This window comes from Aphelocoma coerulescens, chromosome 5 (genome assembly GCF_041296385.1).
Source record: "Aphelocoma coerulescens isolate FSJ_1873_10779 chromosome 5, UR_Acoe_1.0, whole genome shotgun sequence".
Taxonomy (NCBI): domain Eukaryota; kingdom Metazoa; phylum Chordata; class Aves; order Passeriformes; family Corvidae; genus Aphelocoma; species Aphelocoma coerulescens.
In genome coordinates this window covers 12,844,124-12,857,507 of record NC_091019.1, presented here as the reverse complement: position 1 = coordinate 12,857,507, position 13,384 = coordinate 12,844,124, and the positions used below count along the sequence as shown (strand labels likewise).

Here is a 13,384-nt window from a genome sequence, read left to right as displayed (position 1 = left end):
GCATCACCCTTGCCTTCAAGTCAGGTGCACATGAGCACTGTCGCTACCCACCCACAGTCCCTGGGAAGCCTCCAGTGCCTCACATCTGGAATAACTCAGTAAATCTCAGTAAAGTATGGACAGGGCTGTTTCATGGTCCTGAGAGGAGGCCCCCAGCAAGCTCAGCTTCCTCCCCTGTGAGGGTCTGTCCCTGGAGAGGCAGCTGTGGCAGGCAGACAGGCAGGACAGGGCTGCATTCCCTGGGATTCCCTGCACCTCCGAGCCATGAGGCTTTGCCATGCTCTGAGAGGCTGCGTGGGGTGTCTCACCCCAGGGAAGGCTCCCCCATGCCGAGGATGAGAAGGTGGAACGGGCTGTCCTCAAAGTCTCATGGCATCTGTGTCAGCCTTGGCTCTGCCTCTTGAGAACTGTAAAGCATGTGGGAATTGGCACAGACATCAGAGTTTGGCTCCACCAAAGGCCTGGATTTAAAGTCTTGCCTTAATTGATCTCAGTTTTTAAAAGATCAATCAATAATGATGCTTGATCCAGGTTTGAGTGCGGGGTAAGACAGACTGTGAGAAAGGAAAGCAAAGAAGACTGGACGGGATATCACTCTTAATTTTGACTGATTTTCAGCTTGCTCTCAGCAAGGGCATCACTTAATGGTTTGCCAATTAATTTTCCCATCATTGCGTTAAAATCTTCCATGTGCCTCAAGGGCTCTAGAGGGAGCTAAAAGCCTTTGAGAGGGAAGCTATGTGCTGCATGAGTCTGCCTGAACCTCCAGTATGCTGTCAAAATGAGGTGTAAAGCACAGTCAGCACACACTGGGAGCAGAATAAAGGCTTTTTTTACTCTCTGGAGGAAGACTGTAAGTCATAGTTTCTATATTTAATCCAATTTGATTACAGGAATTCATATGATCATCAGTCACATGAAAAAAAATCTGTCTCCTTTTCAGACAGATTTCCCCAAACACATATGTTTCATAAACAGCACGGGGTAGGCAGCCAAGGAGAGGAAATCAGTGTCACGGCTGTACTGGCTGCAAGGCTCAGAGCAGGATATTACCTTTCAAAACCTTTAATCCCTATCGCACGGCCACAGGGAACGCCGTGCTCTTAATTTATCTTGGGATTTTGGGCCAAGCAGATCATGATAGTGCCCTAGGGAACTTTTTTTTTTCCCTGAAATCCTGTTTTGAAAGCAAAGCTGAAAATACAGGTTCAGCATCTTGGTGGGAATGAAACCGTTTTCCCTGTGACAGATGGCGGGCTGTGGCTTTGTGTGGAGCAATGTTCTCCCATGTGCAGGCCCTGTCCTTGTGAGCACGCCCACGAGGGCTGGGGTGGGAAGCAGTTCTCCCCATGGGCACAAGCAGAGCCCTGGGCTGGGGGTTTTATGCACTCATCAGTGTTCTGGCTGTTGCTGCTGCAGCAGTTGCATTTCCCCTCGGTGTCCTGAACCATGGTATTTGCTCGTGTCAGGAGGCTCAGGGCCTTAGTGGATCAGGCTGAACCCACCTGGCTCACTTATGCAGGTGGTGGTGGCTTTTTTATCCTAACTGTGGATTGCCGTGTTTTCCTGTAGCTCAGTTACAGAATGTAAAGGTCAGCCCCTGGTTGCCATCCCTGCAGGAGTTCCTTAACAGGCTCCAGCAGAGTGTGTCCCTCCAGTCTTGATCCGACATGACAAGTTGCATCAAGATTGGGTACGAAGAGGTGAGACACTGAGAGGAAAGGAAACTCGGCCTCCCTGCCTGGCTTGCCTTTGTTGAAGTCCACATGCAGGAGCTGTCCTCTCTCTCTCTGGAGTGTTGCTTTTGTCCTTATGCAGCTTTTAATCCCTATGTGGAAGAACCAAATTTTGCTTTGGGAACCTGCATGGATTTCAGAACTAATGCTTGGGCTTGGGAGTTAATAATTGAGCTATAAATATACTTGTCATGTTATAGCTAGACATGATAATATCTTGGATCAGGGATATTTTTGTTTGTCCAAAGATTATTTATTATGCAAAATTCCCACAGGCACAAATATTGGAAAGTTCCCCTGACTTCCTTCAGGTGCAAGTTGCCTCCTTTAGCAATTATTTACCTTGCCTGTCCTAGGGGAGCCCCCATCATGCTGCCTGTTGTCCCTGCTTGGGAGACTGGAGCATTTTTTCTGTCCTTACTGCCTGCAGGTGGATGCATTTCCCATTTTTTTCCCATTCTAATGGACAGCCCTCTCAGAAGTCATCCATTTCCTTCATTTCTTGGAATTACCCAAAGTTCAAAAGTCACAGGTTGTTTTGACTGCCTGTGCTTCTGAGGCCCGAAGGCCCTCTAAAGAGGGTTGGTTTTCCAGAAAGTTTCCTGGAACTCAATAACTGCTTCACTACATCCAGCCAAAAAGTGGAAGCAGTTCAGGTCCACTGCTGAGAATATCCACATGTGTTTGGCACAGCATGCACACACATGTGAGCGAGGCCATAAACTTCCATGTTGTAGGTTAGTTCTTCAGGTTCAGCTCTATCCAGGCGGCTGTTTAATCTTCTACTCTTGCTCTTTAATTGCAGACTTCACTTAAGACAAAGTCAATACCAATGTGAAGGTAAAAGTTGTGTCTCTTGCAGGCTTTCCTCTACTGTCGAGCAAGAAACCTGGGCTCCGCTGGAAGGAGAGCTCAGCCAGCTGTCAGAGTGGTGCTGCAGAGGAGCACTCCCAAACACAGGTAGGAAGGAGAATTGTGCAGGGCAGTGTGACTGGAGCTGCTGATGGGGCATGTCGGCTCTCAGCAGGCTGTCTCTGCTCCTTTAGATAGTTTTGGTCCTCACAGTAACCACTGAGGTTGGTGTTATACTTGTGCTGCAAGTAGGGAAGAGACTTGGATTTGATGTAATCATTCCCAAATCAAGCAGCTGTGAGACTCAGGCCTCGATCACATGAGGAGTTAGCCACTAATCTGTTGCACCAGTCATAAAATCACAGAATGATTTAGGCTGGAAAAGGTCTTCACATCTCAGGAGCATCTTCTGTGTCCTTCAGGACCTAGGATTTCCATGGTGTTTTCTGGGTTTTTTTAATGTTGGGGTTTTTTTAAGGATGAGGAAGGGTGGGCCTGCCATGAGCGCAGCACTGCAGCAGGAGGAGTCATGACCGACCATCCCGAGCAAAGGGCAGCACGTTCCCGGGCTCCTGGAGCCAGGTGGAGCAGGGACCAGCCCACATCCTCCATGCCCTGGACAGTTGTCCTCACCCTTGGGTTAAACATAGCTAGAATTGCTTGACCTCAGGGCCTGTGCTAAGAAAAAAAATCAGCTCTTCCACATCCACAGTGGTAGCTGAAATCCGGTGCAGGACAATGGGGCCAGGAAGGGAATGTCTCAGGGGAGCAGAGCTGCACAATGCTGCCTGGCCACGCTGTGCATGAGGAGAGGGGACTCCATCAGCTCCTGCTCTACAAGCACTGCTTAGTGGCCTTTTTCTTACTCTAAAAAGTGAGGAATAAGAGGGTGTTTATTTGTTTATTGTGTTTCTTACATTTTGCTATCTGAGGTCCTGGCCAATAATAATTTTAGTCATCAAACAGAAGTGTGAAACGGAGTGGAATCATTATTGCCTTACTTCTGATGCTTCTGGGAAATGAAAAGTCAGACAGATTAATGGCTTCACCCATGTGAATTTGGGTATCTGGCACATAAATGGAAGCAGGAATTCAATCTTCACACCATCCATTATCACACAGCACTGATGATAAAATGCCTCCTTTTTAAGACGGAATGAAGAACTCTAGTTTTGTTCTGCTGGCTACATAAAGTGGGTACTTATCCCTGTTACTATCTTCAGCTGAAGATTTTGGTGGCTGGAATAATGAATTTAAACCTTTACCAAAGGAAAAATAATCATGAGGGGGAACTAATTGAATTGTTCAAAACTACCATCTTGCATTTTATAATCTTCTCTGGGTCACTTCTTTCATTCCTACCTGCGCTACATAAACATGCAATATTATAAAACCATTTGGAGAGGATGGATAATGGTCTCTTGTGCTTGCTCAAAACTCTAAGGTGATGCAACTGGAACACACACAGGAGAATAGAGCAGATCTGCTCTTATCTGTTTTCCTGGAGATAGGACTGTTTCTTTCTAAGGAAAATATTAAAGGTAATTCATAAAGATATGACAGATTCTTTGCATGAATAACATTATTTTTAGACTATTAAGATTTCCAGTAGTATTAGATTTCCACTCCTAGAGAAATATTAGTCCTTTAGGGGGAAAAGCTTTTCTTACATTATCATTTACATATGTATTTGTGTACAAATTAAATATTATGTTCATTACTATTATGTTAAGATTAAAGTGGATTAAAATATTTCATGAAATAGAAGCTACACAAAGCAGTATTTTTTATATCCCTAAAATAGTATTTTTTTTCATGCACTTCACAGTTGGCTTCTTGCAAGAAGCCACCAGAAATTACAAGAGGACATTCCAAACCCTGCAGCCCAGTATTTCAAAGAAAAGAAGAAGCCAGGGTGATGCCTGAAGACACACATCACTCTGCTCCCCACTGTCCTTTCCAGGGCAGCACCACAGGTTCTCCATGGACCCCTCTTGGGAATGGGACACTGGCTGCTGATTTTTATGAGCCTGAAGACACAGACAGTGACACTGGGACACACTCAGCCTGGGACTGGATGGAAAAAACACAGAAATTTACCTCTGAACCAGAGGATTTTAACAGGAAGACAAAAGTGCTGTCATCTCTGGATTTGAAAGAGAAAAACTGCAAAAATACCAGGCACCCAGAAGAAAAGCTTGAGCAAGAGTTAAAGGAGGCAAAAAAGAGGCTGGGGCTTCGTAGTCAACAGCAACCCTTGCATGGCTCCAACAGGACAGACTTGGGTGGGACCAGTCCAGGGTATGGAAACAATGGAGCCCTGTGGACCCCGGAGAAGAAGGATGCTGGCTGGACAAAAGAAGTGTTCAAACGATCCAGTTGTCCTGGGCCTCTCTTATCTGCAGATGGTGCTCCACCAACTTTGTCAGCCGACACAAAGGATGCTCTGAAGATTCCAGATGTGGTTTCCAGGGAGCATGCAGCCAGCCAGCCAAAATCCCCACTGAGGCTCATAGCCAATGCTATCAAAAGATCCATTTGGGAGCCTCTAACCTTGACTCCAGAAGGACTAAAGCAGGACTTAGAGAGCAAAGTCAAAGCCTCTTCAGAACAAGTTTTCTTCAGCTTCCCCAGCACTCCTGGGTATTCCCTAAGCCAAAGGAACAGGAACAACAACAACACTCAGTCACAGGATCCTAAAGTAAGGGAGTGGGCAGGAAAGTATTCAGGAGATGGGAGCCCTTTCTCAAATCCATCTCATTCTTCTTTTGGCTCTGAAGAGATATCTCTAAGGGATTACAGGGAAGAGGTATCCTTCACACCATGCAGACCTTCCAAGACAACCCATATACCTCAGAAGTCAGTTTGCACTAGGATGGAGGAAGTCCCAGGACTCCTAGAAAGGTTTACCTTTGAAGACCGTCCTCTAGGGGCTCCCATGGATGAGATGTGTATCTGTAAGGAAAAGTCCACGCTTCTTTCATCTCCAGAGCCCAAGAACTCCTTCAAGGACAGTCTGGAGGACTCTGCACAAAAAGGGTCACTCTTCCACAGAGTGAGAAGTAAAGCTCGTGAAAGGGAATGGAATTCCTTGGTGTCATCTCTGCCTGTCATGAAGGACCATTCTCCAGAAAGGTTGTGTTATCCTTTCACAGGTGAGGACCTGAGTGGAATTACTTTGTTATTATTACTGTTATGATTATTATTATTACTATTATTATTGTGTAATTGCACTTAACCTTCAGAAGACCTGTGCGTGATCATGCAAGCACATATCTATTGTGCATTATATTTGATTTCTAGGTACTTTCTACTTAAGGACACTTAATAAATACATTTTTTGGCTAGAGTTTAGGAGTTGCTACAGATTTAAAGAAGCAGAGTGGATTTGCAAGCAGAATGCAGCTCACTGGACCCAAGTTTGGTTTGCTGCTCTCTGCTGTTCAGACACATTTGGATCAGGGAATTCTACTCAAGAGGTGGAAAGGGTAGCAAGGCAGGGTGGGATGCTGGGCAGAGCAGCTTCTGTGGTGACACTGAGTGGTGGAAAAAGGACTACAGCAGGCAAGCAGAAGGATGAGCACCAAAACCTCCAGTTTCTGCAGTGCAGGGTACATTTGTTTTTCTTCCCATGAGGAACCAGAGACTGAAGCACTGTGGTTGCAACAGCAAGAAGCTTTGCTCTGTTTGTGCTTTCTCAGCAGGTGTCTCCTCTGCTCTGCTGTCAGAGTGACTGAACTGTGGACATACTTTTGGGAGCTTTGTAGTGTCATTAATATCCCCTTTAATTTAATTTTAATTAATATCCCCTTTAATCCCAATCTTAATTTGAGAGGAGAGTGCACCTTATTGACCTCCTCTGACCTATTTGTGAGTCTATCTGGGCAGTGATTAAAAGGCATCAATTTTCAAGTTTGCTTGCAAGAGCAAGGTTAGTATTACAATTGCAGACAAGTCCAAGAAATATTGATGTCAGACCAAGAGCAATCTGAGTAATCTGAGCATAGGCTCAGAAAGAATTAAGTGCAGCACAGATTCAGGTATGAAACATGAGGCATGAGGGCTGCACCCACCTGTCTTTCTCTGTGATCCATCTTTCCACTGCAGAAAGTCTCAGTTATATAACTAAATAATTACTGAGTTTTGTCAACATACTTGTTTGTTTTTTACCTTATTAAACTGCAGCCCAAACTGCAACCCCAAAATTGCTGCTGTACAGCAGCAATAAAATCTGTATGCAGAACATAAAGTCTGTGTAATGTTCCCAGTGAGCTGCCAGATCCTTTTGCATCCCTTCTGCTTCAGAATTGCCACACACTGTGGGGAAGATAGAGTGTGTAAGCCACTTGATCTGGAGCTCATTAAAACTGATAGAACAATTCCTGCTGTCTTTCCTGAATTTTCGGATTGGATTCTTGGAGCATCCTTTATCTAACAACTCACAAAAGCAGGCATTCCCACTGAGCCAGAAGATGCTAAGGACTGCACTGAAGCCACAGAGAGTTGCTAGTTCACACTTCTCCCTGTGGTCTTAAGTGGGAGGCCTTTTCAGAGTCTGTGCCTCATCACTGCCCATGAACTGAGCCAACCTGACTTGCTCTTAACTAAATGCATTACAATAATTGGTATGTTGTGCTCCAACTAATATGGGAAAAAATTCTTGTAGGGTTTGAATAATGCTATGCCTTATTGATGTTGAGAATGTTTTGGAATAACATGCAGGTGTAACATATTGCATTCCTCTGCTGTGCAAGCCAGAAGAGTAATTATTAAATTATTACACTTATTAAATATAGGCAATGCAAAATCTGTTTAGAAAAAAAAAAAAGACAATGAAGCTCTAATCTAGCCATTTGCCCACTAGTCTGTTATCTTCAGTGTTTCAACACTGTAGCTCTCTGAAATTTTTAAAACATTCATATTTGAGTAAATCAAACTGGTAAAGAGCTGAGTCCTTCTTGGCTCTCAAAAATGGCATTTGTCTCATACAGGCCCTTGTCAGAGGCCCAGGCTTGGCAAACTTTAGTCATGAAGTGATGACAAGCTTTAGCCCACATTTCTTGTTATTATTTTCCTCTCTTGAAATTTACCACAACTTTCAGAAAATTTCTTTAATGAAAAAAACAATTACTCCCAGCACCTTGCAGAAGGCAATTTAATGAGACTCCTTCTAATACTCCTCTTGGCTCCTTGCAGTAGGGCTTTCCTATCCTGTTTGGGGCCAAACTTGTTCTGTGCAGGTATGGTTGGTATTACATCCCACTGCTGTTTTCTCCCTCAGTGGCTTGTGGATCCAGAGAATGAGCTGGGTGATAAAAGTCCATGAGCTTGAGATAAGCCTGGGCTAGCCCATGGCAGAGAAATCCCCTGGGAAGTAGGCAAATATTTGGAAACCACTTCTGATATTTAATATGTTCTGTCCTGTCCTTTCCTGCCACGTGCTCAGCCCCCAGCTGAAGCTCAGCAGGAAGAAGCAATCTTGAGAAAAATGAAGCATCTTAGCAGCAGATTGCCTGTTGTTCAAACTTAACACCTGCAGTTGCACCTCCCATATGGGTCATTCTAGTTTCTGATATCCAGACCTTAATTTTAAGGTTTTCTGCCTAACACTTTCCCTCTGTTTCATAAGAGTTCATCCTCAGAGCCACTTGGAAATTTGGGGCTGTGCAGAGATCCAAGAGACAACTTGTGTGGGACAAAGACAAAGCTTACTGAGTTAATGGGGGTTCATGCACACTTTTCAGGGAGAGACTGGTTTTTAAAAAAATAAATCCAAAGTCTGCCTGTAGAATATACAGCTGTCCACAAATAACCACACTGGGGTTCCTAAGTGCTGTTCTAGATTTTTGATTTACTGCACAAATATCTTTAAGGCTTTTGTCCTTTGATGCTTCTTTTGTGTTCCAACCTGCAGTAAACTCCCTCACTAAAAAAAAATTGATCAATAAAATTGTTCAATCAGGTGGCTAACTGTTCTCCCCTAAGCCTACTTGCCCTTTTGAAATTGAAAAAAATGCCAAAGTGCCATTTTAATTACTGATACGTTAAGCAGGATAACCAATTCAGCTGATGAGAAAATTTAATGTGCTATGAACTCACTTTGCTGATTTTGTGCACCCCTAGACTGGGGATTGCCTACAAATGTTTCAGGTTCCCATTACTGCATTGTTGTGCCACAGAAACTCTGTGTGTTTGCAGTGTTCTGCTCAGTGAGGACACTGCTCTTGCACTGATTTTGTGTTTTAGAAGGGCAGCTGAGGCACTAGAAGATTAATTACATGGATAAGGCCACAGGAGAAATGTGTGGAGAAGCAAAAATGTGAAATCAAATACCCAAGTCCTCTCCTTGTAGTGGTCATTCTACTGAATTTCTGCTGGACATTCTTTTCATTTCCTACCTCATGCCAGCTTCCATCTGGTTTTGGACACCAGTCCCCCAGGAGATATGTGTAACTTTATCTCTCTCTTTTGTAAAACACTGAAGTTCTTACAGTGGTCATGGTTAACTCCCATGACTTTATAAAAATATGCAGTCTTGGACAGTTACAGAGGAAGGCAACAGATTAATATAGCATTATGTTATCAAAACAGTTCCTGCTCCAAGACATCGTGTATATTTAGGCTGCAGTCACTACCATGACACAAAAACACTCGAGGAAAGAAAGGGAAGTGAGCTGTGACAGGCAGATTGACACCAGTGGTCATTTCCCCTATAAACCTCCAGGACAATCAGTAGTGCTCCCACATCTAACACAAGGGATCACCTTGTAAGCCTCTTCATGTGGCACCTCCCTCGTTTTTCAGAGGACCTCAAGTTTCCTGGGAAAATGATACCTTGGATGTTCATATTAAAGTAGAGATTCTCAAAAGCATTGCACTTTCATCCTAGGCCTTGTTACATGGGGAGGGAAAGCTCTAGTATAACATATGCTAATTGGGAAATTAGGAGATGCTAGAGTACTTAGGAAATAAGAAATACATAATAAATAACTCCCAAGCTGAAGGAATGAGATGTCTGGAAAGTGAAAGTCCAAGGTTAGAAGTCTTGAGTTAATATTTGGAAAAGAACCTGCTTTTTTGAGATCAGTTCTGTAGCAGGTTGAGCTCTAAGGCTTGGCATATTTGGAGGCAAATTATTATCCTCTAACTTTAGTATTGCAGTTCTAAGTTTCAGATTTTAATGACTCAGTAAAAGTCCCTAAGTTTGAATTTTGTCAAAATTCTCACAGCTGTTGGCTAAGTTCTGCCTATCCCACCCTGTTTAGTTTGAGGGGTTTTATGGGTTTTGGTTTGGGTTTTTTTTTGTTGTTTGTTTGTCTTGGTTTTGTTGCCTTGAGGTTGAAATTTGCATCTGGGGTACACTTTAGAGCATATTTCTGGTCTCTCTCAGAAAGAAACAGCTGAAGAAAACAGGATTTGGATATTGGGGTCCCTTGAAAGGGTGAGGTGTTTTGGAGCAATCTGAATGGCTTTTCTCTGCAGAGCAAGGTGCAAATACCTGGCTCTCCACAGCAGCGAGGCATTGGGAGGACTGGGAATGCTGTACACAGGCATCAGATTCCTTGTGCTCATGAGACGGCCCTTGGAAGCCTTTGGGGAGGTCACTGACCCTCTCTCTGTTCCAGAAAGGCAGAGAGTTCCCGAGGCACACGCCCAAGGGAGGAAGCAGGTGCCCTTGTGTTGGAGCAGGCTGCTTCTCCTCCAGACCTTGTAACGCCTCCTAAATTATTGATATCCCTCAAAGGGGCGGACAGGGGAAGCAGTCACTTATTCCCAGCACAGCTGAGAGAAGAAAGGGAGCGTGTAATTGCTTGTGTTTCCAGCCCTGCTGGGCTGCAAGGTTTGCCCTTTGCATATTGTGGAATTTGATTTCTCCAGTGGCAAGACCGCAGGGTAGTTACTGCAAACTTTTGGTTGCACAGGGAGAAGCAAGGTGGGCGAGTTTCCTCATGAAAAGAAGCAGTGGCTGATGCCCCCACACCTGGGGAGGGCTGTGTCTGACTGTCCCTGCTGGGGACAGAGGTGGAGTGCAGCAGTCCTGTGCAGAGCATGGGCAGCGTGTGGCAGTGGTGTGGCTGCAGCACTCGTGAGCCACCAGCCCCTGGCAGGTCCGAGCAGGAGCTGTGTCCCTTCTCCGAGCACTGCAAGGCGGGGAGGTGTGGGCTGGCAGCTTGGGCAGGTCTGGAGCAGAGGCCCCTGTGAGGCTGGAGACCCACCTGGAGCGCTACTGCACCTCCGTGCTCAAGGACCTGCATCCCAGAAAGGATGGCAGGACCCAAGTCTGCTGCTCTGAGCCCTCGGAGCTAGCAGCTTCACTGAGCACAAGGACTGAAAAGAAAAATATTCAGAATTCCTGCCTCAAATTACTTGGATTTGCTTTTATTGCTTTACTGTCTGGGATGAACATGTTTCATGGATCCTGAGTTTAAATTAGGGCTGGAGGCAAAAGTCCTGCTTCAGCCCTGGGACCCAGAACAAGGCAAAGAAGAAACATTTACACTGGGAGAAGGGGAGGTGATTTTAATCTGAATGCAGCTTGCACCTAGAAAGCCAACTGTTACCTTGTAGATACAAAGAAAAACTAACACTGTTAGCTTTAAATAATGTACATTTCCACAATGCCCAGCTGTTAACCATTAACCCTGTAGCAGGTTGAAGCATAGAGACAGATGTTCCAAAAGCGGTTTTATTTTCTGAAACAAAGAGAATGAAGCTATGCATTAGACAAATTAAGGAGAAATGCAAATATTTACACCCAGTTGAAACAAGATGCTGGAAAAACAGGCGTGATAAAATTGCTGCAATTAAATGTAATTTAATTTGTAATTCTGAAAGCACGCTTCTTCCAAAGGCAGCCTTTGAGTTTTCCTTATGGAGTGTACTGTTGTGATGTATGGATTTTCCTGACTTCTTATGGCATTTTAATCAACAGCCCAATGATGTGATAATATTCCTAAAGCAGAAAAATAAGTGACGTTTGTTTAGACATAATTAATGAAATATTTATGTTGCATGAGGCTGTGTGATAAAGCCCTGTTCTCTTAGTCCATTTGCTTCTGATTACATTTGTGATTTTTTTATATGACCAGACATTCTGACGCCAACTATTTTACACTGAGCAGATGTCATGTAGTAAAAATGGGTGCCAGATGCTACAAGCCACATAAGGGTAATTTGTTTAAGAGCTGGCTCAGACTTTGTGCATTCAATTACACTGTATAGTGAGCCTTATACAATCATTTGGGTAATATGGCTAACTTCAGATATACATTTTAATGAATGTTGAGTGCATTCAGAACAGCGTGCTACATGCAGGGTGCTCAAGGAATTAATTTGTTTGTTTGTAGTACCTAGAAAAAAAAATAAAATATATAGCCAGACATTTTTTGACAGGGATCAAAAATTTAATTAGTGCTGTCAGCTGAATTTCCAAATTGCTCTAGGTGCTGCTGATTAGAACTCAGGGCAGGTGCAAAGTGTCTAAGTTAAAGAACAGTATTCTTTGCTTCACTGACAATTTTGTTCCTGCATTTTAGGATATGAACACCTACCTGTCAGAAACCAAGCTACTGAGTATTCTACTTCATCCTCTGATGAGGAATTTGAATCCAAGCCTTCATTAACCCACAAGGTAATCTTGACTTGGAAACAGAAAGGTATTTCCTTAGCTGGGCTGTATTTAAAATTCATCATATGATTCCGATCGAAAACACACAGCGATTCCTCAAAGTGGGGAACGCTGGAGGTTACATGTCACGGAGAGAAAATACATTAAACATCTTTAAGACAGATGAACATCAACATTTCTTTTACCTCTTTGGATCTTTAATTCCCCCAGGTTGCAGCAGCGCTGACAGAGGAGGTCTTAATTTGACAAACAGACATGTTTCACTGAAACCACTTTGAAGCTTCATTCTTAAGTGGCCTTAATACATAGCCCAACAAGCAAACTATTGAAAAAATTAGACCAAACAGATGCAGATTTCCTTTGGGGGAATACAGATTCATTTGAGAAGTGCTGCAGGCAGGTTGCCTGGAAAACACTCTGTTTATCCTAATCAGCACAAGTGTGTGAGCCACAAAATCACACTCAGGCCCTGTACCCTGAAAGAGCTGACTGCAGGAGTGGGAGCTGGGGGCTACAGCACCCTGAACCCTCCATACCCAGCTCTGACGTGAGGAAACACAGCTTTTTTGTCTGAATAGCTCATCAGAACTGTGTTTCTCTCTTTCCTGTGGAGAATATCAGTAAGTGGAGTTAACAGTATGAGGTGGCCTTTTGATTTGTTGTCTTTGGGGGTGGGAGAAAGGAAGGAAAGCAAAGTACTGAAAAACACTGAAAAATATGAAAGCTACATGGGACTTTGAATGGAAACAGAGGAACCAAAACACAGCAATGTGTGGCAGCACTTGTCACCAGTGGCCCTGTGTCAGGATGCACTGAGATGTCAGGATTCTTCATTCATCTTTCCTGTTACAGGAAAGGCAATCTATAGTATGATAATGTTATGGTGAATTAAATAAGGTTTAAATAAAATAGAGAAAAGAAGGGAGATGTGAGAGCAAACTGGATAAAAGCAAACCCCAGCAGTTCAGGCAGTCACGGGGAGGGCAGGACCAGGCAGGGAGAAGGCAGAGCTCCAGGGGAGCTGCAAGAAATGGGGAGAAGGATCAGCTGTTGCACATGGGCATTAGCAGTGATTCAGTTCTGATGCACATTTCCCACTCAGTGTGTTTCTTTCAGCTGCCTCCTACCCATCCCTTTTCATGCCAGTTCTGGCTGCTATTTTGCCAGT

The 13,384-nt window shown here is 44.0% G+C and overlaps 1 protein-coding gene across 2 annotated transcripts in view; it reads left to right on the top strand.

Annotated features, from left to right (window-relative positions):
- The window catches only part of MICAL2 (microtubule associated monooxygenase, calponin and LIM domain containing 2), a 118,644-nt gene that overhangs the window by 92,718 nt on the left and 12,542 nt on the right, over window positions 1–13,384 (top strand). For both annotated transcript variants that reach the window (XM_069016601.1, XM_069016600.1), the window contains 3 exons: window positions 2,599–2,696; window positions 4,417–5,743; window positions 12,125–12,219. In XM_069016601.1, coding sequence (XP_068872702.1) covers window positions 2,599–2,696; window positions 4,417–5,743; window positions 12,125–12,219 — 1,520 coding nt within the window. The remainder of the gene's footprint in view (window positions 1–2,598; window positions 2,697–4,416; window positions 5,744–12,124; window positions 12,220–13,384) is intronic.